General features: G+C 35.8%; 1 protein-coding gene across 4 annotated transcripts in view; it reads right to left on the bottom strand.

Moving 5' to 3' along the window:
* The window catches only part of TOGARAM1 (TOG array regulator of axonemal microtubules 1), a 76478-nt gene that overhangs the window by 14790 nt on the left and 34352 nt on the right, over positions 1-27336 (bottom strand). For 2 of the 4 annotated variants that reach the window (XM_043556058.1, XM_043556061.1), the window contains exons 8-17: positions 26956-27099; positions 22422-22520; positions 20943-21118; positions 19845-19998; positions 15040-15193; positions 8888-8993; positions 8170-8405; positions 7353-7511; positions 4014-4140; positions 2418-2536 (exon numbers count right to left, since the gene is read on the bottom strand). In XM_043556058.1, the coding sequence (XP_043411993.1) occupies positions 2418-2536; positions 4014-4140; positions 7353-7511; positions 8170-8405; positions 8888-8993; positions 15040-15193; positions 19845-19998; positions 20943-21118; positions 22422-22520; positions 26956-27099 (1474 nt within the window). The remainder of the gene's footprint in view (positions 1-2417; positions 2537-4013; positions 4141-7352; positions 7512-8169; positions 8406-8887; positions 8994-15039; positions 15194-19844; positions 19999-20942; positions 21119-22421; positions 22521-26955; positions 27100-27336) is intronic. The other 2 variants (XM_043556059.1, XM_043556060.1) reach the window with 1 other exon arrangement.

Raw genomic sequence — 27336 nt, 5'->3', positions numbered from 1 at the left:
TAGAAAAAGGAAGGACCTTTAACCTGATAAAGGACTTTTATGAATCTATAGCTAACATCATACTTAGTGGGAAAATACCAAATGTTTTGTGCCTAAGTTTAGGAATAAGGTAAGATGTTTGTTCTTAATATTTGTATGCAACATCATATTCAATATTCTAGTCATTGCAATTCAGACAGGAAAGGAAAAGAAATTAGAAACATATAGATTAGAGAAGAGGAAATAATACAAGTAGATCCTGGGCAATCTTGTGATGGCAAAAAATAAAGAAATGTAAAATGTGCCATGTTGACAAAGCACACAGCCAACCTGAGGGAGATCTTAAAGTTGCAACAATTTGAAAAAGTGAGTAATGAATAGTTTTTATATATATAGATAGATTATAACCCATAAAATAAAATAAAAATCCATCCATCTACAATAATATAAATATTTGAGTAAGTGAATACATAGAGGAAAAGTAGCAGTTTTCTTCATGCAAAAATTCAACTAATAAATGTAGAAGAATAAGGTAAATAAAAGATCACCATTAGACATAAATAAACAAATTAATAAATCCCACAATAATTGCTGCAGGCAAGATCCATCAATGGTTGCTAAGATTTGTAAACTACAGTATGATGAGAAACAGGAGATTTATATAGTCTCAAAGTATTCCAAAATATCTATTATTTATAAGGGGGAAAATAGTAATTTTGCAGTGACGAAACCCAAGAGAAACCACCTTATCAGAGGATCAAGGTTAACACGGTCAGTAAGAAGGCACAGCAACATCATGTACCTCATGAAATGATGCACTGAGAAGGGTACAACTTGACTTTTGAGGTATTTTTTGTCAAAAAATGCATAACCTCAAATCTAACTGTGAAAAATGATCAGATAATACCCAATTAAGAGACATCTACAAAATAAGTAACTGACCAGAAAGGGCTTGGTACACAGTATATTCTCAATTAATATTTAAAAAGCTACTTTTTGTTGGTTGCAAAAAAAGTTTTTGACCAAAATGTCTGACCCAGGATTTTATGTGATTGTATCTTTTTTTTTTTAAATATTCAATGACACTTTTTTAAAGTTTTATTTATTTTTGAGAGAGAGAGAGTGAAAGAGAGAGAGCACTCGCATACACACAAGTTGGGTAAGGGCAGAGAGTGAGAAGACAAAGAATCCCAAGCAGGCTCCGGACTGTGAGCGCAGAGCCCGACACAGGGTTCAAACTCATGAACCTGGAGATCATGACCTGAACTGAAGTCAAGTCAGATGCTTAACCGACTGAGCCACCCAGGTACCCATGTGATTATACCTTAATGTGAAAAAAACAGCAGATTCTGATTCCATAGGCTTGGGAAGATTACAAAATTTGGATTTCTTTTTTTTTTTCTTTTTTTTAAGATTCAAATTTCTAGTAAGTTCTTAGGGGATGCCAATGGGGCTGTTTTATGGACTGTACTTAGAATAGCAAGGTCCCAAAAGCATGTATTTTCACATGGATTTTAATTTTTTAACAAAATGTATATTTTAGTTTATGAAATATTTCAAAAATATACAAATCTAGAAAATATGAAAGATACTTATATATCTACCATGTAGTTTTAAAAATAATGTTTCGGGGCGCCTGGGTGGCGCAGTCGGTTAAGCGTCCGACTTCAGCCAGGTCAGGATCTCGCGGTCTGTGAGTTCGAGCCCCGCGTTGGGCTCTGGGCTGATGGCTCGGAGCCTGGAGCCTGTTTCCGATTCTGTGTCTCCCTCTCTCTCTGCCCCTCCCCCGTTCATGCTCTGTCTCTCTCTCTCTCTGTCCCAAAAGTAAATAAAAAACGTTGAAAAAAAAATTAAAAAAAAAAAAGTTTAAAATATATTTTAAAATATGCCAGAGATCATACTTTCAAAAGAAAAAAAAATTTAAGTTATATAATCAATCTATTACATGTTACATAATGTAAACAGGTTCCACAATAGCATATGTAATTATATTCATAAAAATTTTAAGAGGATTCTTCTGCCTGGTGGTGATTGGTTAAATTGTTCTTATAATGTCTGGATTTTCTAAAGTTTTTTTTTCTTTAATCATAATTATGTATTTTTTTCATAATCAAGGGGAAAAAGTAAAGGCTATACATTAATACAAAATCAATTAGAGTTGTCCAACACAGGCCTAATATTGACAAGTTCAACAGCACTTTATTAAACCACATTAATGCTTTAATACTGTTTAGTGCATATAAAAGAAAGCTGCTGTGAATATGCAATTCCCTTATTAAATCTAATTACCTCACACTTTCTAAGTTCTTACTTTCAACTTTTAAAACTCCATTCAATTTTGACAAATATCCCTGGAATAGTTCATAAAAATATCCAAATGAGACTACTATCACTAGGGAGTAATTTCTCCAATGATGTGAACTATCAAATGAGCCTACCTTTCAGCTGAATTGAAAGCATCTCTAGAAACAAAGGATGACCGTGTATTTCCAACAGTACCAGTATGAGATCGTCTTCCTTTTGCTGAAGGAGTATCTAGTGGTATCTCTCCCAAACCCTTTAAGTAATATAAAGAAAGGCAGTGTAATAAAATTCTTTTTTAAAAATTTTAAAAAATGTTTATTTATTTTTGAGAGAGAGAAACAGTGTGAGTAGGGAGGGGCAGAGGGACAGCGAGGTATAGAATCCGAAGGAGGCTCCAGGTTCTGAGTTGTCAGCACAAAGCCTGACACGTGCTTGAACCCACGAACCGGGAGATCAAGACCTGAGCTGAAGTTGGACACTTAACCAACTGAGCCACCCAGACGCCCCTAAAAATTTCAAAACTAGTAAAGTGAAATAATTTATACAATGCAATTTTCAGAGAACCCATTATTGATCTTTGTAATTGAAAGCATTTTAATAATCTGCTATGCTTCTGCTTCAAAAGGTATCAATACATAAAATACCTTCTAATTAGTAGTAAATTAACCAAATTAATAGGAAATGACACTGGCAGGGTAAAACTGTTTAACATTTTTAAAATTAATATGCTATGTTTTATAAGTATTCTTCTTAAGCCTTAAAATCTGTAGAGAAAATATGAACACATTACATAAATAATGAATTCCTATGTGTGAGAATAATGAATTCCAGTGTGAGAATAAACACTTACATAAGAACTATTTAAAAATACTTGTACTTGAAATGACTCACAAATATAATCTGCCTCACGCTGGTAAAATAATTTTTTGCATGGTTACTTTAGTTATTTCTGTATGAATTAAGCTAAATGAGCAGAAGAAAATGCTCTAAAATGTATATTATCATACATCTTTGAAATACTATCCTTATGTAAAGGAATCCTTTGCCGAAGATTATCAGTAAAGAATAACATAAATTACCACAGAATAATTCTAGATTATTTAACATATTTTTGTAAAAAATAATATGTAAGTGGATTACTTTTTTATAAGACACTTTTCATATTTTAATTTACGTGATATTCCCTCAGTCACTCATTTCAGACATGTCCGAATCCCCATTATCTACCAGGATAAATAAGACATGGGGCTTCCCCTCAAGCAGCTCCCAATTAATGTTCTGCAGTGTGATAGGAATTCTAAGAGTGGAATATGCAAGGTAAATAAAGTAGGAATCAAGCATGAAGAGCATCACTATTCTTACCTTATAAAAATAAAACTTCAGGTTAAAGAAATGAAGTGATGTACCTAACATTATAGTTCGCTAATTCTCAGAGTTGTGATTCAAACCCAAGTCTTGTCACTCCAGTAAACCACACTATGTTCTATCAAGTATCGAGCTTCTGTTCAATAAACACTTACCAACACTATGAATGTCTACTCCAAGTTTTTCAACTGCAGTTGTTGAAATGCTACTATAGATACAGTCTGAATGGTTAACAGAGAAATAATTGAAGTAATTACTTGTATCCTTTAGCTTCCTGGTACTTTGCTTTTATTTATTTTTTATTATTTTTTTTTCCTGGTACTTTGCTTTTAAAGCTGTTTATAAAATAAACTTTTTCCACATACCTTTTGCCGTAAGCTTTTAACAGATTCTTTAATATATGGCAAGTCTTTAGATGGGACATATTTTTCAAGCATTTTATCAAAGTTTGGATGACACATCAAAAGGAAAAGCATCTTTCGACCATAGTACCTATGGATATTTGAGAAATATGTAAATAATGTTATATACCTTAAACAAACTCAGTTTCTGTCCTTAGATGCAATTTTTTTCAACAGAAAAAAAATCTACCAACATCAAAACTGTCATCCCTATTTTAAATAAACCACTGAAATGTAGTTATATTAATTGAGCTGGAATAAAGCATTTTCCTGCCCCTCACCTTTAAAAAACACTATAGCTTCAATTCTTTCAGTTATATGTCAGATGGAGAGCCAAAAGCTTGAATTCTATTTTTCAGACACCCTAGGGCCCATATCAAGGCCAGCATTTGGCAGAACTGTGAGTTAGGAGAAGTTTGTCTTTATCCTGGGCTCCTTGCCCAGTGAGCTTTTGCTGCTCCCCTGCTGGTCAGATGTTCTGACCTAAGTCAACCTTCCCTAGGTTCTGTAGGAAATACAGAACCTTTTTTTTTTTCATGCCAAAACTTACCTGGGTTCCAATTCTTCAAAACCTATTCTCTGCTACCTAAAACACACCCAAAGTTAGTTGATAAATCATTGATGATATATTAATGAATGTGTAATGCTCTCCAAACTAAATTTTTTACGATATATAAATTTCAAAATTATTCATTAAAAAAAAAATTCTCTCAGGATAAAGCCTTAAGCCAAGATATCATTCTAATGGAAGAACTGCAGATATAGAAGTGTATACTGGAGATATTTTTGAATAGAGGGGTCTTACAGTACCTTTTAATTATACCATATTACTATCCTTCAAGGAGGCGTGGCCCTAAAGCTAATTACAGTTATTTTTTTCCCTACAAATTGGAATATAAGGAACTAGAAGAAGCAGAGAAGGCAAGGCTTGGGGGATAGGGAGAGGGTACAGAATGATTTCAGAAATATCTGTATCAACTAGACTCCAACTATAATGAAATTATAGAGAGGTAGTATCAGAAAATAAAAACTACCGTTCTCTCCTCAGAACCAGAATAAAGTCTACACCCTGATAAGTAGTTCCTAATCAGTTATAGTTTCAAGGATGATTATAACTTTTAGCCAAGAATATTAAAAACTGTAGGTCCATCACAAGCCCTTAATGACAGGAGAATGGCTAAAACAATCAAGTAAACAAGCAATGGGGACACTAAATGTGAGAAATATTAAAACTGTAAAGGTGTAACTATTTTATAACTTTAAAACTTCAAATAAGAAATCAAGAAATGATGAAATGGATTAAAACAATTACCATGTCATTTAAGGAAAGGTTAAGATGTACACAAAACAGGGGCGCTGGGGTGGCTCAGTCAGTTAAGCATCTGACTTCGACCCAAGTCATGATCTCACAGCTGGTCAGTATGAGCCCCACGTCAGGCTCTGTGCTGACAGTTCAGACCGTGGAGCCTACTTTCGGATTCTGTGTCTCCCCTCTCTCTGCCCTCCCCTGCTTGTGCTCCATCTGTCTTTCTCTCTCTCTCAAAAATAAACCTTAAAAAAAAAATTTTTTTTTAAAGATGTACACAAAACAACCATTATGAATCTTTTTCTTGATCCTAACTAGTCTATTATGATCTGAACCCTCCTAAATTGCTCTGAACTTTACTTTGGTATACACAACTTCTAAAATGGCTCCTCAAAGACGTCCTGCTCTAATCCCTACAATTTGTAAATATGAGATATAACTTCCAGGATTATGTTATATTATATGGTATAGTTAACTCTAGGATATGGAGATTTTCTGGGTGGGCCTAATCTAATCAGACAGGCCCTTAAAAGCAGAGAGCTTTCTATGGCTGGTAAGAGAAGAGGAAGTAAGACAGCTTCTAAGCAACAGGGGGACTCAACATACTGTTTTTGGCTTGAAGATGGAGGGGGCTGCATAAAAAGGAATTTGGGTGGCCCTAAGGAGCTGAAAGAGGACCCTGGTTGACAACAGCAAAGAAATAGAGACCTCAGTCCTAAAACTATAAGGAACTAAATTTGGCTAACCACCAAAAGGAGTTTGGAAGCAGATTCTTCTACAGAGCCTCTACATAAGATCTCAGCCTTATCGTTACTTTGATTTCAGTCTTGGGAGACCCTAAGCAGAGAAAGCAGTTGAGCCATGCAAGACTTCTAACCTAAAGAACAGTAAGCTAAAAAAGTCTGTGTTGCCTTAAACCACTATGTTTGTGGCACTTTGTTACACAGCAATAGAAAATGAATACATTGACTTTCTATATTAGCTTCTGGTATAATGATTTCCATAAGATTAACTCCAGTAACCTAAAGTCAAGGATACCTTTGTCTTAAAAAGGTTAATACTTTAATACCCTTCTTTACTTTAGTCTCTATGAACTCAGGATCCCCCCTCCCCACTTTTAATCTACCTTCATATGTAACTGCCATAAATTTTTAGACTTTTGTATGGGACATTATCAACCACCTACTCCCACCTTCCTAATTTTACATACAAGAAAACCTAGCCTAACAGACAGTAAGTAATTTGCTTTAGGGCAAAAAGTAACTGGGGCTAGGAATTGAACCTAGGCTCCTGACTACATCTAAAATTTCTGCCACCAATACATCTAGGGGCACCTGGCTGGCTCAGTTAGTAGACCATATGACTCTTGATGCTGGGGTCATGGCCTTAAGACCCACTTTGGGCAAAGAGTTTACTTAAAAAAAAAAAGTTACCAACACGGATAATGTACCATCCACATCTTAATTATTTCGTCATTTCTCTCTTGACTGTTCTTAACCTTTGTAAAATTGTTCTTCAAATACAGTGTTCAGAAATTTATGGGCTTTTCTAAGTGCAGCTATATCATGTTTCAGGAGATAATATGTTACCCATTTTGCTTCCTGTATTTTTCATGTGCACCTACTTCCATGATTTCACCTAACAGCTTGGAAAATATATCACTTCCCCTAAAGGCATTACCTTACACTTGCCCAAAATAAAGTTCTTCTGCCACTTTTCTGCCCACTCAGTCTTGTGCCGTTTTCATGCAGTTCATCCCTGTGACATGGCATCTCACTACCCAGAAGTAGGTAATGTCATCTGCAAATATGGATAATTCACTGTGCACTCCCTCAAGATCATTTGCAAATTGGTTAAATAAGTCCATCCCCCAGCACCAATCCCTGTGGACCCCACTTGTCAATTTAGGAAAAATGTTTATTCTTTTTTAACCTTTGCTGCCTACTTTCAAGCCATTTTCCTAACAGATTCAGCAAATATTATTAGCAGCTATTCACCTGGTTTCTTGTGAACTGTCCTGAGCAAACTTGGCAGCAGCTGGTAATATGCGGTCAGCCATATCCTTTGTTCCAGATAAAATACGCTCTGGTTCCATAAATTCCACTACATCTGATAAGTGCTGGGCTGTACATCTTCTTACCGCAATGTGTAAATGGCTACAGGAAAACATGGCCAAACAAATCGGATGTATAAACTATTTACCAAAGATGTACCTTTAAAGTTAAATGATTAGGGGCGCCTGGGTGGCGCAGTCGGTTAAGCGTCCAACTTCAGCCAGGTCACGATCTCGCGGTCCGTGAGTTCGAGCCCGGCGTCAGGCTCTGGGCTGATGGCTCAGAGCCTGGAGCCTGTTTCCGATTCTGTGTCTCCCTCTCTCTCTGCCCCTCCCCCGTTCATGCTCTGTCTCTCTCTGTCCCAAAAATAAATAAACGTTGGAAAAAAAAAAATGATTAAACCTCTTCTAACCCTCAACAACCATCCTTGGATGCTAAAATGACAAATTACATTAGTTACACTCCACCTAAGATGTTAAAAACAACAACAACAACAACAAAAAAAAAAAGAAGTTAAAAACAAAACAAACTCATAGTCACTGACATTTATTTCGTTCCGTATCTATGAATGTAAGTAAAATTACTATAATACCAATATTATTATTCTTTATATGCTCTCCACCTAATCTGATGTTTATCATATGGGAATTACTTATTTTTTGACTGAAATAATACTGATGTTTGCTTTTTTCCCCTATATCCCAGACTACAAACAATTGACTTTTTAGTTTAAGGACACATTGATTATTTTGAACATTACCTTTGTCCTCCACTGATAAGAGCAACAACTGCACGTGTAGGAGTTACATTGCTGACCATAGCTCTCAGGGCTTTGTCAACATCTTCTCTTATAAATGTATTTGATTCTCCAGCCTTGTGCAACAAAACTTTTACTGTAGCATCTAGTTCTTGATCCATGCTCTTTTTCAGGTAAGTGAAAAGATCACTTAAACAGACCACAGCAGCACGAGAAACTCCAGAGCGTAAATTTTTCACCTAAAAAAAATTTCCAAAATGTATATTTTGCTGATATTCTGAAAGAAAATCAGTAATAATAACTTTGAAACCACATTTACTATTACAGTAACCTGTTTTACATTTACTATTACAGTAACCTGTTTTAATACATATTATCTTACGCCCTAAAAATTAACATGTAACAATTTTTTTTAAAGTTGTGAAGTAAAAAAAAAATTAAAAAAAAAAAGTTGTGAAGTAAGGTATAAGCTACTTTTTTTTTTTTTTTTTTAAAGTAAAATCTACCGTTTAGATTTTACGGGCTGAAACTCACAAACCCAAGATCAAGAGTCACATGCTGTAATGCTGAGCCACCCAAACATAAGCTACTTTTAACTACATACAAGCTGTTTATTGTTTATATCACTTAGTACAGAAATATTTTTTAAAGTCAAATAAATGTGGCATATTTATTCTTTGTCGTCCAAACGACCCTTAACTGGGCTGAAAACTAAGTTTACCTCTTGAACTACTGCAAAACTTGTTTCATGCAACTTTGTGTTCAATACTTCAGAATGAAAAGCAGCTAAGCATCTAATAAAATTCAGTCCTTCAATTTTTTTCTCCCTATGGGAAAAAGAGACAAATGACAGAATCACTTACTACATGGGGCTCAAACAACAGGATCTCAGATATCTTGTCTTGTGTGCATGAAATACTGCCAAAGAGGAGACCTTGCTTATTCTCCCATACCATTTAGGAATTTCAAATAAAAAATACATAGTTTTGTTTGTTCCAATAGCTCTCTTCAATGATTCAAAATATCTTTTAAGACCCAAAATCAACATTGACAAACGAAGTTCATGCTTTGTAAATAAAAAGGAATATTTCCCCCCTAGTGATAGGAATGCCATATTCTTTCTGGAGAACAGAAGGTGAGGGAAGCACTAAAACAAAAACGGAAGGAGAGAAGCAATTACCTCACTGGCAAATATATAATCCAAAAGCAGAAAACCACCAACAGATGGTTCTATAATTTGTATTTTTCTTTCATTATCTGGCTTAATGAGGTAGATGAAGGGTAGGCAGTACTAACAAGAGGGTGGGATTCAAGTGGGATTTAGATGTTAACAATACAAATTTGATGATTTTCATCTTGCAGGTTTGAAAATCTGAGCCAAAATGAATTTCCTTAGAAATATTATAATAGTTCCTTGGGTATATTGATGGTGGTCATTTTTTAAAGCATTTAAATTCCCTGAATGAGTTATGGAAACTTCAGAGAAAGGAAAAACACCTAAGAATCCAAGGTGGCAAGAGTAAATGGATCTATTTGTTAATAGCTTTCTGGTTCAAAATGATCATTTTTTCAAAAGGATAAAACAGTTTACAATTACAATTTAAATGCAGAAACAACTCTTCTATACACATAAGTAACAGAAAGTACAGTCAAGAGAGAGGGAGGCAGAAAAAGTAATTAAGAAAAAGTGGCTAAAATTTTTCCAAATTTGATCAAAACTATGAACCCTCGAATGTAAGAACATACCCCAAACAGGATAGCACAAAAAAAAAAAACCCACAACATGGAACATCATAATCAAATTGCTAAGAAGAATGTTAAAATGAAACATAAGGTTGGGTAGCAATATTAAAAATGAAGCAATATAAGAGGATGGGGAAAAGTACACTATTTTAGTAAAAGTCATGCCAGAAGGCTTTCCTGAGGAGGTGACATTTGATACTCACATGAAGTGAGAGAGAAGCCACATGGAAGAGTGTTCAAAGATTAAGTACAAAGATCTTGAGGTATAAATGAGCTGGGTGTTAAGGAAATAGCCAGATGGCTAGAGTGGATAAGTAAGGCAGAGCACTGTAGGGGATGAGGCTACAAAGAGGCCACAGACAGATAATGAAGGACTTTGTAAGCTATAAAAAACAGTTAAAAAATTTTTTTCTAGTGTTCTAGAGGGCCATTGGAGGGTTTTATGTGAGGGAATCCCAGGGTCTGATTTATGTTTTAACAGCATCACTCTGGCTGTTGTGTGAGTTCAGCAATAATGGAGGCATGGAAACCAGCGATGATACCACTATAGCCAGATGAGAGATAAATGTAGCTGAAATGTGTTCTGAAAGTAAAAGAACTGATGGAATGTGAAGACACAAGAAAAAGTCAACACTGACTTGGTATGAACAACTAAATGTCCATGGCAGGGCTATTAACTAAGACGGTGAATACTGAAGCAGATTTGGGATTAGGAGGTAGGTAAATAAAAACTTCTATTTTAGGGGTGCCTGGGTGGCTCAGTCGGTTAAATGTCCGACTTCGGCTCAGGTCACGATCTCGCAGTCCGTGAGTTCAAGCCCCGCGTCGGGCTCTGGGCTGATGGCTCAGAGCCTGGAGCCTGCTTCCGATTCTGTGTCTCCCTCTCTCTCTGCCCCTCCCCCGTTCATGCTCTCTCTCTGTCTCAAAAATAAATAAAATGTTAAAAAAAAATTAAAAAAAGAAACTTCTGTTTTAAAGATTTTTAAATCTATGTTCATGAGATATTTTTTTATGTCAGTCTGTAGTTTTATCTTTATATGGTTTTGGTATCTGGCCTCAAAGAATAAGATGGGAAGTACTCCAGCCTCTTCAGTTTTCTAAGAAGTTTGTGTAGAATTGATTTCTTCCTTAAATGTTTGATGTAATTCACTATTAAAACCATCTGAACCTGGAGTTTTCTTTGTGGAAAAACTTTAAGCCCAATTTCAATGTCCTTAATAGATTGGATTATACAGGTTGGCTTTTTTTTTTTTTTTTTTTTTTTTAGTTAGTTTTGGTAGTTTGTGTCTTTCAAGGAATTTGTCCATTTCACTAAGTCATCAAATTAATGGGCATAAAGCTGTTTATCATATTCCTTTATTATTTATTTAAGAGCTACATGATCAGTAGTGATGTTCCTTCCTTCATTCCTGATTTGGTAATTTATTTTTTATCTCTTTTTTTGCTCGATCAATCTGATTACAAGTTTATCAATTGATCTTCTCCAAGAAACTGCTTTTGTTTTCACTGATTTCCTCTAATGTTCGCCTGTTTTCTTTTTTTTTTTTTTACTTCTACTGCTATTTTTATTATTTCTTTTCTTTACTTATTTTGGGCTTCTTTTGCTCTTCTGTTTCTAGTTTAAGGTGAAGGCCGAAGTCATTGACATAAAACTTTTCTTCTTACGTAACATAGGCGTTAGGGTGCTATAAATTTCCATCTAATTTAGCTGTATCCCGTAATTTTTGATGTTTCATTCTTAATTTCGTTAAATTCAAAATACTTTCTAATTTCTCTTTTGATTGCTTCTTAGATTCATGGGAAGCTTCTAAGTGTGCTAGTTTCAAAACACTTAGAGATTTTCTAGTTATTTGTTCCTAATTTCTAATTTAACTCTACTCCACTGTAGTCAGAGAACAAAATTTGTATAATCTGAATCCTTTTAAATTACTTATTTTAGGGAAATCTGGCTGGCTCAGTCAGTTGAGTGTCCGACTTACAACTCAGGTCATGATTCCACAGTTCACAAGTTTGAGTCCTGTGTTGGGCTCTGTGTTGACAGCTCAGAGCCTAGAGACAGATTCTTTGTCTCCCTTTCTGTCCCTCCTGCATTAGCACTCTGTCTCTGTCTCTCTCTCTCAAAAATAAATAAAAACATTAAAAAATTTTTAATTACTTATTTTATGATCCCAAATACTATTTTCTCTTGGTAAATGTTCCTTGTGGACTTGAATATGAATTCTGCTGTTTTAGGTGGAATATTCTATAAATGCCACTAGGTCAAGTTGGTCCATCATGTCAAGTCTTCCATATTGTCACTTGAGGATTTTCTTTCTTCTAGCTCTGTCAATGAGAGAAGTTTGTTGAAGTTCTAACCATTAGTGTGGATTTATTTCTTCTTGCAGTTCTACCAGTTTTTACTTAATGTATTCTGAAGCTCTGTTGTTTGATAAGTAAAATCAGGATTGCTTGATGAATTAACCTTTTTACCATTATCATTATAAAATGACTCTTTTTATTCCTAATGTGAAATACATAATTCTAGGTTGGCACCCATGATTCCTGCCCCTAGGTGTATACCACCTGATAATACCCTCCCTTTCTGTGTGAGTATGAAGGGATATTATTTCCCTCAATCATGTTATGTTATTTGGCAAAAGGGATTTTGCAAGTTGTCTTTCAGCTCACTGATTCTCTGTTCATGTCTTTCCTCTAGTTTCTTTAACACACGGAACAGATTTATAACTATGGCTATAATGTCCCTATCTACTAATTCTATCATCCGTATCATTTTTGGATTAGTTTCTGTTGTTGGTTTTTTCTTCTCATCGTAGGTTGTATGTCTCCGCTGTTTTGTATGCCTGATAATTTTTTATTGGGTGTCAGGCATTATGCATTTTACCTGAGATATTTTTATATTCCTAAATCATTTTTGAGCTTTGTTCTGAAATGGAGTTAGGTTATTTGAAAAGTCTGATCCTGTTAGGCTTTGCTTTTATGCTTTGTCAGGCAGGAGCAAACTAGTTTTTCGCCTACAGTTTAGTTTACCACACTAAGAAGCAAAACTCTTCTGAGTTTCCTACTCAATGCCCTGTGAATTATGAGGTTTTCCACCATGCTGGTGGGAACAAGAAGTATTCAGGGATTGTTCCCTGTAACTTCATCCTAGTTCTGGCTTCAGGTAATTTTCTTACATGTATGTCCTGACTAGTACTCAGCTAAATATTTGAGAAGAATCCTTTAAAAGTCTCTGGAGTTCTTTGTGAAGCTCCATCTTCTCTGGTACTCTGCCTTGCAAACTCTAGTCACCTTGGCCTCCCCAAACTCATAGCTCCATTTCCATCTCTGCTGGTATTTACAGTTTTCCTTTCATTGAGCTATGACCTGGAAACTCGGTAGAAAGAAAGCCAGGGCAATTGTAGAGCTCACCTTGTTCGTTTCTCATCTCTCAGGGATCACTATTTGTCACAACCTGGTGAACAATATTTTAAAAACCACTGTTTCATTTATTTTGTATTTCTCTAGTTCTTTCAGATGTGTAGGCAAATCTAATGCCTGTTAACCCATCTTGGCAAGAAGTGGAAATCAAGAGTTCTATATTGGGTATGTTAAATTTAAAATGTCTATTGGCAGGGTGCCTGGGTGGCTCAGTTGGTTAAGCATCTGACTTTAGCTCAGGTCACGATCTCATGGTCTATGAGTTCGAGCCCCACGTCGGGCTCTGTGCTGACAGCTCAGAGCCTGGAGCCTGCTTCGGATTCTGTGTCTCCCTCTCTCTCTGACCCTCTCCCGTTCATGCTCTGTCTCTCTCTGTCTCAAAAATAAATAAACATTAAAAAAAAAACTTTTAAAATGTCTATTGACATCAAAGTGAAAGTGTCAAGTAGGCAGTTGGATTATAAGTTTAGAGCTCAAGAAGATATCTAGGATCCAGACATACATTCATGAGAATCAAAGTATGGACTGAATTCAAAGCTATATAGTGAATGTAATCATTTAGGAAACAGGTTGGCAAACTATGACTCACAGACGAAATCTGGCCCCATCAGATTTTTTTATAAGTAAAGTTTATTGGGACATAGCTAAAGCCATTTGTTTTCATACTACCTAAGGCTGCTATTACACTATAACAGCAAGGTTGAGGAGTTGTGATAGAGACACCTGGCCTGCAAAGCTGAACATATTTACCATCTGGCCCTTTACAGAAAACGATTGCCAGCCTAGATCTGTGGAATAAATGTAGATAGAGAATGCCAATGGAGTGAATTCTGGAGCAAACCTCACTTCTGAAGTCAAACAGAAGAAATAAGAACAAACTAAAGCAAGAAAAGAACCAAGAGACTGAATTTTCCACAGTGAAATCAGAAAGGAGTATCGATTGTGTCCAATGTTGCTAAAAGGCTAAGAAACATAACCACTAATAAATAACCAGTGTAGATTTAGCAAGATGATCATTTTCATAGATTTAGTGATGTGATGGTCATGATGGGGAGGGTTGAGAGCCAGTTAAAGATTGAGAAGAAAATATGAGGTGGAAAACTAAAGACAATGAGTTAGCCTTTTAGAGGACTTGGCTAAACAACAAGAAGAAAAGAAATGTGAAAAAGATATGTAGTTTACGGAGGATTTTTAAGAAATAGGAGATACAGCACATTTTAATGTTGAGGCATATGATCTAGTAGAAGAGCAAAACTGAGGACACAGAAGATGGGGATAGAGAGAGATACTGCAGAAGAAGGGAAGGAAATGGGTGGGACAAGAGCACCCAGGAGATGCTCCAGCTGGGCGGGGCTGGGTGGCTGCTGCAGCTGCGGTAGTAACGTGGATCTATTTCCAGGATTGTTATATGATGTATTTCACAGAGAAACACTTGGAGAAATGGTGAGATTTGTATTCCAGTACCAAAAGATTTACGTAATCCATGATAAAGGTAAACTGTCCTTATGGTACATAAGTTATAATATAACTGGTAATACAGTGCTATTAGGACCAGAGTTCAGTTACATTGAGAAGTTGAAAAAACTTTGGACTAAGAACTATAATAATCATTTTTAAGACTATTTTAATAGGAAATGTTTCAAAGTTTAAAAAAAAATTTATAGGACACTTGTGGAACTCAGTTCAGTTTTAAGTTAAGGATGGTGAACTTACCAATCCTCATCAGCTAAAAGCCTCAGGGCTTCTGTCAGTGCTATCTCTGGTTTGGAAAATGACCGTAGTTCCGATGTATCCATTATTTCTGGACTATGAGTGACAGAAGGAATCCTTTCTTTATATTGTGGAACGGCTCCAGGAGATGCTTCACCTAAAACAAAGCAAAACAAAAACATATTAAATAAAGCAGCAGAGAACTCTAAAACAAATGATATTCTGACTAGATTCTACGAATACTTTTTTCCTCCTTTTTTTAAAATTTAAAATTTAAAATTTAAAATTTAAAATTTAAAATTTAGTTAGTTAACATACAGTGCAATATTGGTTTCAGGAGTAGAATTCAGTGATTTATCACTTACATATAACACCCAGTGCTCATTACAAGTGCCCTCCTTAATATCCATCACCCATTTAGCCCATCTCCTGCCTACTTCCCTTAATCAACCCTCAGTTTTTTCTGTATAGTTAGGAGTCTCTTATGGTTTGCTTCCTTCTTTCTTTGTTTTCCCCTTCCTGATATTCATCTGTTTTGTTTCTTAAATTCCACGTATGAATGAAGTCATATATTTGTCTTTCTCTGATTGACCTATTTTGCTTAGCATAATACATTCTAGCTCCACCCACATCCCTGCAAATGGCAAGAGTTCATTCTTTTTGATGTGTAATATTCCATTGTGTGTGTGTGTGTGTGTACATGTGTGTGTGTGTGTGTGTGTGTGTGTATATACCATAGCTTCTATGAATATTTCTTATGGAAACTAGTATTATTAGTTTAGTCTTCAATAATTTTTTTTTAATGTTTTAATGTTTTTTTATTTTTGAGAGAGAGACAGAGCATGAGCAGGGGAGGGGCAGAGACAGAGAGGGAGACACAGAATCCAGAGCAGGTCCAGGCTCTGAGCTGAAAGCACGGAGCCCGACACAGGGTTCAAACCCACGAACTGTGAGATCATTCCTGAGCTGAAGTTGGACGCTTAACCAATGAATCACCCAGGCACCCAAGTTTAGTCTTCAATAAAATTGTAATACCTAGATACCAGAGGTATTTAAAACTTCACTGTTTATCTACAAAATTATTAAATTATATCAAATATAAATATATAAATGGTTTTTCAGTCACATAATAAAGTATAGTTTTAAGAGCAAAAAGTCAATAAGAAGCATTATGATCCCATTTTATAAAAACATGTGGATGTATACCTGTTTTACCATACACCTGACAACTAAAAATGAAGCTTCATCGCATCTGTATATAGAGTTCGAGATGAAATCCAAAAATACTAATTTTTTGCTACTAGCATAGAATTAATGGTCTGTTACAAATCCTAAGACCATGTGTGGTAATAAGAACACTATTTCTTCCATAATCAAACATTTACCAATCATTTTCCAGATGTAGGGCATTGCTCTAGATGTTGGGGAAACAAATCATTATCTTTGAGTGTCAGGGTAATGGCCCAGGGGGCACTGAACAATGCAAGATACCTGCAGTGAGGGTGTTAGAAAGGAAAAGATCAAATAAAATGTGTACCAGCTATTGTAAATGGGTAAAGATTTACTAGTTATTTTTTACTGTTAAGAGATATTTTTAAAAAGGTAATATTAGGCACTAGAAAATAACTATCATAAATGTATTCATCAATGTGTACTATTTTTTTAAATGTTTTTATTTATTTTTGAGAGAGAGAAGGAGAAAGAGAGAGAGACAGCATGAGCGGTGAAGGGGCAGAGAGAGAGAGAGAGAGAGCGCTACAGAATCTGAAGCAAGCTCCAGGCTCTGAGCTGTCAGCAGAGAGCTGAGCTGTGAGATCATGACCTGAGCCGAAGTCAGATGCTTAACTGACTAAGCCACCCATGCACCCCTCATCAACGTGTACTATTTACTACTATCTGTACTTCTTTTCCTACTGTTAACGGTAGCAGCCAGCATTGTTCAGAACTTAGGTAAGAAGTTTTGTGGATTTTTCTCCCCCTAGATTTTATGACATTAATAATAGTGAAATTATTTGAGAATGCTAGCAAATGGGCTTCAACTTCACAAATGCCTACATTTAACTGGTTCTTAGGGACGTGTTTAAAACCACTAATTTGGGGCGCCTGGGTGGCGCAGTCGGTTAAGCGTCCGACTTCAGCCAGGTCACGATCTCGCGGTCCGTGAGTTCGAGCCCCGCGTCGGGCTCTGGGCTGATGGCTCAGAGCCTGGAGCCTGTTTCTGATTCTGTGTCTCCCTCTCTCTCTGCCCCTCCCCCGTTCATGCTCTGTCTTTCTCTGTCTCAAAAATAAATAAACGTTAAAAAAAAAAAATTTTTAAAACCACTAATTTTACAAGCCAACATGTCATCAGTCATACTTTCAACAATTATTAGTTTTGAGAACAAAGAATTTTTAAAAGTTTTCTAAACTTGCATTATAAAAGAAATCCAAACTGGGAAGAATCAGACATTCATCCAGTTCAAATCTTTTTTTTTTTTAATGTTTATTTTTGAGAAAGGGAGACAGAGGGAGAGAGAGAGAGAGAGAGAGAGAGCGCGCTCAAGTGAGGGAGGGGCAGAGAGAGAGGGAGACAGAGGATCCGAAGCAGGCTCTGTGCTGACAACAGACCCACAAACCGTGAGATCAAAACATGAGACGAAGTCGGACGCTTAACTTACCAAGCCACGCAGGTGCCTCAAGTTCAAATCTCTTTTATTGTGAGAGATTTTGAGAGATGTTAAGTATGTTGCCCAATATCACATTTATATATTTATTTTTTCTGTACTTTTTGTTTTTTTATTGATACCTAGACTTCAGACCCAACATAAATTTTAAAATGTTTAAGACAGTTTTAACGGTTTATTCTTCAGTAACATTAAACAATAATAAATAAAAATAATAAGCAATAACCTTAATGTTTATGATAGTTCATAAGTTTTTTCATTTTCAATTTCTGATGACTACCATACCTAAGACCTATTTAATATTTTTAAAAACACACAGGAAACATGGAAACTACTCTGGCCAGATATAGAACCCAGTAAGTACTGAATGGTAGACTGAATAAAGGATAAATATAATGACTTTTAAATTTATTTTTATTTTGCTTTATTTTACTTTACTATTTTATTTTATTTTATTTTGAGAGAGAGAGAGAGAGAGAGAGAGAAAATCTTAAGCAGGCTTCACACCCAGCGCAAAGCCCAACACGAGGCTTGATCCCACAACCATGAGGATCATGACCTGAGTTGAAATAAAGAGTTGGAGGCTTAGCTGACTGAGCTACTCAGGTGCCTCTATTTTTAACGTTTTAAAAAAGATTTTATTTTTAAGTCATCTCTACACCCAACATGGGGTTCGAACTCACAACCCTGAGATCAAGAGTCATATAGGGGTGCCTGGGTGGCGCAGTCGGTTAAGCGTCCGACTTCAGCCAGGTCACGATCTCGCGGTCCGTGAGTTCGAGCCCTGCGTCAGGCTCTGGGCTGATGGCTCGGAGCCTGGAGCCTGTTTCCGATGCTGTGTCTCCCTCTCTCTCTGCCCCTCCCCAGTTCATGCTCTGTTTCTCTCTGTCCCAAAAATAAATTTAAAAAAACATTGAAAAAAAAAAAAAGAGTTATATATACTCCACTGACTGAGCCAGCCAAGTGCCCCAACAATGATCTTTAAAAAATTTTTTTAATGTTTATTTTATTTTTGAGAGAGAGGGAGGGAGAGACAGAACCTGAGCAGGAAAGGGGCAGAGAGAGGGAGACACAGAATCTGAAGAAGGCTCCAGGCTCCGAGCTATCAGCACCAGAGCCAGACATGGGACTCAAATTCATGAACTGCGAGATCATGACCCGAGCTGAAGTCAGATGCTTAACCGACTGAGCTACACAGCCGCCCCCTCATAATGATTTTTTAAAATCATGATCTAGGGGCGGCTAAGTGGCTCAGTCAGTTGAGCGTCCAACTTCAGCTTAGGTCATGATCCCATGGTTTGTGAGTTCGAGCCCAACATCGGGCTCTGTGCTGACAGCTCAGAGCCTGGAGTTTGCTTTGGATTCTGTGTCTCCCTCTCTTTCTGCTCCTCCCCCTCCACTCACGCTCTGTCTCTCTCTCTCCTTCAAAAATAAATAAACATTAAAAAAAATTTAAAAAATTAAAATCATGATCTAATATAAACCAATTTCATAACCTCATTTAACCCTTAATATAAAATAAGATACCACTACTTAGTGAAACAGTAATATTTACAAGGGAGCATGGAGGAGATCTTTGAGTTAATATTGACCTTTGAGATATTTTGGATATTTCTAGCAGCAGAAAATTGAGGCTTATTTCCAGGTCACAAAGTTATTTAAAGGGCAGACCTAATATTCATGAAACCAGGTCTGTCTACTGACTCCTACTAGTTTAATGCTCTTTTCATCACAAATGCACTGAACCATATGTGGTCTCTTCATCTTAACCAGCATTTGTGATGTTATTCTTCACATTTAAACAAGCTTCTTACCTGAATCTGAAAATGCTAAAGATGGTGACCTTTTTAAACAGGTCCCTTCTTTCAATGGAGGGCTGAAGGCAATATTTTCTAAAGAGGAACTCTCATTTTTTGATATTCCTACCTCATCTCCAAAAATATTTAAGTCTAGAAGGGAGAAAAACAATCAACTTCCTTTTGATGAGAAGGAATTAATATTTATTATAATAGAAGCTACTGGGTCTTGCAAATTTCAGTGTTATAGTTCAACATATTCCATTATTGGCCCTCAATTAAACCACAGGTACACTAGCTTTAGAATATTATCAGTTAAAAAACACACCAAAAGTTAAATTCCACTTACGTTCAGATGTCATTTTCTCAGTTCCTGTTTGTTTCATTCGCTCCCAGGAATTCTGTTCCTTCTTTTCACAATCTTTAATGTCAAAAAGTTCTTTTTCCTCTTTTCTCTTTTGTCTCATCTTGTCATAAGTAGATTTTGAAATAGAAACTTTAATCTGAATGAAAAAGTTGAAATATTTGAAAGTATTCAAGGGAGTTTGACATTTAAAATAACTATCTTCATCTCAGACAACTGTATGTGGACATTAAAGGTCTATATGTAAAAAATAAAATATACATTTTTTAGTCCTTATTTCAGGAATTCTAAAATTGAACAGAATTACATAGTGCTAATGTCATAACTAAATCTGTGCCTGAGGATACCAGTCTGTTACTCATTAAGTGTCCTAGAAAATTGTTAAATATTACATATATATAAAGTACATTATATATATACATACATATATATAATGTACTATATATAATATATACGTCAAGTATACAGAATGAGAATATATTTGTTAGGAAAGAATAATCCATCAATTAAATGATTAAGGATCACGGGACGTCTGGGTGGCTGAGTTAGTTGAGTGTCTGACTCTTGATTTTGACTCAGGTTATGATTTCACATTTTGTGAGATCGAATCCTGAGTCAGAGATTGTTCCTCCCTCTCTCTCTGCCCCTGCCCTGCTCACACACTCTCTCTCTCTTAAAATAAGTAAACTTTTAAAAAATGTTTATTTATTTTTGAAAGACAGAGCACATGCGCGAGCAAGAGAGGGGCAAAGAGACAGAGGGAAATAGAGGATCCAAAGCAGCCTCTGTGCTGACAGCAGAGAGCCCAATGCAGGACTAGAACCCACAAACGGAGACATCATGCCCTGAGCCAATGTCAGATACTTATTAACTGACTGAGCCACCCAGGTGCCCTGTCAAAATAAATATACAAACTTAAAATAAATAAATAAATAAATATATGATTAAGGATCAGAAATTTCTATTATACTGAGATTTTTAAAATTTCAATCCAAACACTTTCACCACCCCAAATCTGATGAACACAAAACAATGATATAATATAGGCTTAAATTTATCCTAATAATCTGCAAATAACCTTACATCCTTTTCATTCTCAACATCAACATATGATGGAATACTTTGCTGGACTGCTCTTCCATAAATCCCCGATGGTGGTTCAATGCTTTGTTTAACTGAAAATGTATCTCCATTTTCCACAGAAGATATCACTGATTGGTTGCAGGCTGCTGGTGCTGAATGTGGACTTCCAAATACACCTGAAATTAACCAACCATCCAACTGCCATTAAGTATTTATGTGATGTCACTCTAATAACAAAGTTTAAGACAAGGCTCTTTATGAAGTAAACAATTTAGTTAGTAGGAAAAATATGTTAAATAATCATAAATATATGGGAGCCTGGCTGGCTCCATCAGAAGAGCATCCAACTCTTGATCTTGGTCAGGGTTGTGAGTTTGAGCCCCACGTTGGGTGTAGAGATTATTTAAATAAATAAAACTTAAAAACTATATATATATATATAAATACATGTATCTATATCTATATCTATATCTATATCTATAAATATATATAAAAAATGGGATTGGAAGATACAATGGAGATGGACAGATAAGTGAAGAAGGAGGTGAGGACATCCTATGAGATGGGAATGTTATAAGCAGAGCTGAACAAGTATACTCCATGAATGTGGAGTGAATAACTTTGGTTGGGCACAAGGCAAATAGAAGAATAACAGAAACTAAGTGTGCAAGGGTAGGTGGAGAGCCTTAAATTAACTTAATGAGATTCTATCAAGCAAACAATTAGGAAAGCTTTCCAAGCATTTCATTCTATTTCACCATATTTACCAATAATAAGATGTGCACTCTCAATGTCTATCCTCACATGCTAGCTTTCTGATCAAAAAAGAAACTAGTTGAGGTATGTTAACTTGATGGGGGAATCCTTTTCTCACTTTAAACACTTTATAATTCAGTTAATTATACCTTAATAAAGCTAAAAAAATCAGTTTTTTTTTTTAAAGGAGTTAGAAGTTTATTGAATACACTGCAAGGGAGCAGCAGGCAGGACAGCAGAGAAGAGACTGTCTGCCAAAAAAAAGAGCTTAAAAAAATACTTGCAAATATGTTGTTCAAAGCTCCCTTAATCCCCCTAAATATACATACCAGGTGTCAATTCTGGTTTGTCTAGACTCTGTATGGAAAATAATAAAATTACATTAATTACTAAGCTGATAAATAAGGACTGTCATTTGAATTTAAACTATGATAAAACTATCTTAGCTATCCCAAAAGTGTCTTAGAAGTACCTAAACTGCAGTACCTACTTAGAAGTACCTAAACTGTCACTTAATACATCTCTCTGAAAACTGCCGACATGAATTATTATAGTTGTTAGACAGAAACATAAAACCTACTTCTAATTCTTTCAATTTAATAATTTTTTAAAAAGAAAGTTTTAATCCACACTTGAATCACACTCTTCTCTATTCTTTAATGATACCCTTGGCTTATGTATGAAGAACACATACAATTAACAAGCTAAGGAACTTTGAAATACCTTTTCCAACAACTACTACTGAGTCTTCTGGTAAGGTATTTGTGGATGTGAAGTCAAAACTGGGAATTTGCTGTAAATTTGATGATGACCCTGTAAATGCTAAAAAAACAAACAAAAAACCCATATTTTAAAATTCTCCTTATATTTTTAGAATATTGTAACATGGTATTTTAAAACAAAATTAATTTCATACACAGATTTTACAATTTATTTATTCACCTGTTTATTAGTCCAATAAATATTTAAAACTAGAATACCTAGCATGCACTAGGCAGTAGAGAGAAAAGAAACCTTCCTTCCTTAAGGAGTTTACATGTTCCAGGGTTAAGAATGGGAAAGATGTACAAGAAAATAATTATAGCATGATAATTGAGCAACAAAGGGGTAATCATGGGGGAAAGCTCTAACTCCTGAAAACAGACTAAGACAATCTCACAGCATTCTGTAATTTTCTAGGTTATCTTTCACTCCAGTTTGTGATTATGTAATTATTCTCTTTACTACTAGACTGTAGGCTCTATGGAGATAGGACCTCTATCTAATTTTGATTATCAATCTTTTCCAGAGCCTATTAGTATGGCATATAGTGGGTATTCAGTAAATATATGTTAGATGAATGTTACAAGGCGGAAAAAATGAAAAGCACAACATGATTAATTTAGGGTCAACTATTAGAAACATCAGGTAGCCTCAAAAATTGTGTAGTGACAAAGGGAAGCATATCTCAGTAAATGGAACAATTTGCTCAGTAATAGTCCAAAACCAAAATCTGTCAAAAGATGACCGAAAAAGGGGTGCCTGGGTGGCGCAGTCGGTTAAGCGTCCGACTTCAGCCAGGTCACGATCTCGCGGTCCGTGAGTTCGAGCCCCGCGTCAGGCTCTGGGCTGACGGCTCGGAGCCTGGAGCCTGTTTCTGATTCTGTGTCTCCCTCTCTCTCTGCCCCTCCCCTGTTCATGCTCTGTCTCTGTCTGTCCCAAAAATAAATAAACGTTGAAAAAAAAAATTAAAAAAAAAAAATTAAAAAAAAAAAAGATGACCGAATAATTAGACAGATCTCATGAAGAAAGATATAAAGAACATGTTATCTTTAAGTAGTTTAACTTCATTTATCAAAAAAGCTGATATAACTAGTCATTTTTAAAGTTACTTTTTACTTTTTATACTATATTTTCTTATAAACAAAGAAACGCTGAAAGAAATGTTGCTTAGTGAGTCTCAATTCTAAAATATAAGGGAAAAATAAAATTAGAAGATTCTTGACATATAAACAATCCTTATATAACCTTTCTGTCACTTCTCTCTCATTCATCCAAATAGAGAAAGAGAAAATATTAATTCATAAAATCCAGTTTGCTAACACTCTAAGCATCCATCATTAATCACTTTCTCAAGTCATTAATAGGGGCTCTATGTTATGCCAGAAGATGGACAGGTTCAAAGGAACAACCAGCAAAGGAGTGGAATGGGAAGAAGGGGTTCTGAAAGCTAACCCTAAAACCATCTGAGGTTTCCTGCAAAAGGAATCCATTCACATATGCCACTCATTGCCAATATTTCTTTTGGAAGTTTTTTTATTCCCTCCAGCTCTGCACTCAATATTTACTTTAACCTGACTGAGGATGCAATGTTTGAGTGACTGTGCCCAAGGCTACACTATTAGTTTGGGTTGGCTCATCATCACTCCATTTAACATGTGACACTGAACACCATTACATACAAAGCCTAACAGGAATATAAAGATGACAGTGTATTTCCTTTTAAATGACTTATACTACTACAGCCCAGTAAAGTGAAGAAAGCTTTCTAAATAAATGGATTTTAAGCTAGTATTCAAAAAGCAGACATGATTCGAACACATCAAGATTGGAAACGGACATCTACGCCAACATACATGCAAACTAAGAAAACTTCTAGGGGCGCCTGGGTGGCTCAGTCGGTTAAGCAACCAAGATCCAGTTCGGTTCAGGTCATGATCTCGCAGTTTGTGAGCTCAAGCTCTGCGTCAGTCTCTGTGCTGTCAGCTTGGAGCCTGGAGCCTGCTTCAGATTCTGTGTCTCTCTCTCTGCCCCTTCCCTACTTGTTCTCTGTCTGTCTCTCTCAAAAATAAATAAACATAAAAAAAATTAAAAAAGAAAAGAAAAGAAAACTTCTAGTATTAAGAATGCCAGGGCATGGGGAATGAAAAGAGGAGTAAGATAATGCAAGAAAGTTAAGGTGAGACAAGACTGTTAAGGGTCTTCCAAATTATGCTACAGAGCAGGAAATTTATTCTGTGGGAAATAGGTAACCACTCAAGGTTTTGAGTATGGAAGAGATGGTAACAATACTTCAAAAAGATAATTTGGGAAGAGTATGCAGCCTGGAGTAAAAAGGGATAAAATAAAATGCAAGATGTCTTATCACAAGGCTACTGTAATTATCCAGAGAAGAGGTAACAAAGGCTGAGATTAAACAGAAGAACTGGCAGTCATTGCCTGAACCTGGAGGGTAAGGAGAAGAAGACAAAGATGACTCTCAAGTTACAAGTCCCCATAACTGGGAAAATGGTAATGCTACTAATAAAAACGATAACAAAGGAAGAAGAGCAGGTCTGGAAAGGAAGGTCAGTTTGGTTTTTGAACACGTTTACTCTTGTTAAATGAACAGATGTAGCAGGTGTTTGGTTTAGAGTTGGCAGTGTGAGTGCAAAGTAATTTCTGACATAGAAATAACTGCTGGTCAAAAGATAGATATATTTTTAAAATTGTTTTAAAGTTTATTTATTTATTTTTGAGACAGAGAGCACAAGCAAGGAAGGGGCAGAGAGAGAGAGACACACACACACAGAATCAGAAGCAGGCTCCAGGCTCTGAGCTGTCAGCACACAGCCTGACACAGGGCTCAAACCCACAAACCGTGAGGTCATGACCTGAGCCAAAGGCAGACTCTTAACTGATTGAGCCACCCAGGTGCCCCAAAAGATACAAATATTTTTTGATTCTGCTGCACAAAAAGGATGCCACTAGTAGTAAATGAACATGTGTAGCAATTATTTCAAAGCTATTTTTAAAAAAGAAAAAAAAAATGCATGTTGGGGGGCACCTGGGTAGCTCAGTCATTTAAGCATCTGATTCTTATTTCAGCTCGGGTCATGATCTCATGGTTCGTGAGTTCAAACCTGCTTGGGCTCCTCTCCCTACTCCTCCCTGCCCTCTCAAAATAAACAAACTTAAAAATCATATGTTAGGGTATGAGTTACTTTTAGGAAGAAAATTATTTTTTGTATTGATTATCTTTACATGAGAAATGAAATATGTAAGTAAATATGAAAAAAACCCTTGTCATTCTCTTTTGAAAAAACAATGATAAGAAACCATCCACAAAGAACAGATATTGAAGTACATCATGGATGAAATTTAAAAATTTGCAAAAAAAAAGAAAAAAAGATAAAGCTTCTAACCAACTTCCTTTTACTCAATTTATTTCCACAAAAGTATACATGTCCTACAATGTCTGACTGCCTACACATATATATGATTTCAGATGAACAGAAATAACAAAAGGTGATCTTATTACAATCAGAGCTGCTACATGTAAAAAAAGACAGCTCCTTAAAGTTACTAGTAGATTAAAAATTTACAATGAATTCTAATTACTCTATTTAAATATTTATACCTTTTAAAATCACTTTCTCTTGGGGTGCCTGGGTGGCTCAGTCGGTTAAGTGTCTGACTTTGGCTCAGGTCATGATCTCATGGTTTGTGGGTTCACGCCCCATATCGGGCTCTGTGCTACCAGCTTGGAGCCTGGAGCCTGCTTTGGATTCTGTGTCTCCCTCTCTCTCTGCCCCTTCCCTGCTCATACTCTATCTCTTTCTCTCTCTCTCTCAAAAATAAATAATAAAGATTAAAAAAATTTTTTTTAAATCACTTTCTCTTTACCTAAGGGAAAAATTTAAAATGTAGCTATGATAGATCTCTAAAAAAAAAATGGACAGCTGTCACAGAGGAGCTAGTTGCTATACTAAGTTTAAAGAAAAACAACAGAGAATGTAAATTCTTAGCAACGGTTACTGATGAGAAAGAAGCCTTTCCAGGTTCGACCACAGGAAACTATATTCCTGCTTCTATAGTTTTATTCCCTGGTTACAACCTAAGTAGGCATCTGGGATTTATTTATTCACATGATTTATGTCCCCCATTTTAGTGGTAAAATGTCTTGTAAAAAATGTGTGTGTGTGTGTGTGTGTGTGTGTGTGTGTAATCTGAGGGGGTTGAGATAAGCAGAGATCCCCTAGTGTTAACCTCTTGGGTAGTTGCTTCCCAGCCATGGCTTCTCAGGGCAGTCCATCAACCAATACATGAACCTGTATGTTCTTCTATTTGGCAAAATTATTTAATCAATAACACATCAGCAGAGGGGAAAGAAAAATCTCAAAACTTAGAAAGCTCAGTTAATTTTTCTTTATTGGCATGCTTAGGGAGAATTCTGAGACATTTAATTTAGGATTTAAGGACATTCCATCTTAAAAATTAACTTGTGAAATTTACTAACCTTTTGTATGTCTTGGGTGTTCCTTATTTTGTATCTTGAAAACACTAGGTGAAATGTCATGGGATCTATCATCTTCAAAATCACCACATCCAAACCCATAGTTCATACGTTGACCAATTATGCTTACATTGGATGTTGTAATCCCTATAAAATAAAATACATAAAAATATTTATTAAAAATATTACCTGTGTTTCAGGTAATAGTACAGACAGGTACATATCTCCCCTCTAAATCTATCTTGCCTTCTAGATTTTTAAAAAGGTCAGTAACATAATATTAGAAATTACAACGTTATAGTAATTTAAAGGCTTTTATCTTATTTTAAATTTTATAATACTTTTTACTAGCAGTTAAGAACATTTATTATAAGCTATATCTAA

This window comes from Prionailurus bengalensis, chromosome B3 (assembly GCF_016509475.1).
Source record: "Prionailurus bengalensis isolate Pbe53 chromosome B3, Fcat_Pben_1.1_paternal_pri, whole genome shotgun sequence".
NCBI lineage: Eukaryota > Metazoa > Chordata > Mammalia > Carnivora > Felidae > Prionailurus > Prionailurus bengalensis.
Note: the sequence above shows the minus strand (reverse complement) of the source record. Positions and strands in the feature narration are given on the sequence as shown.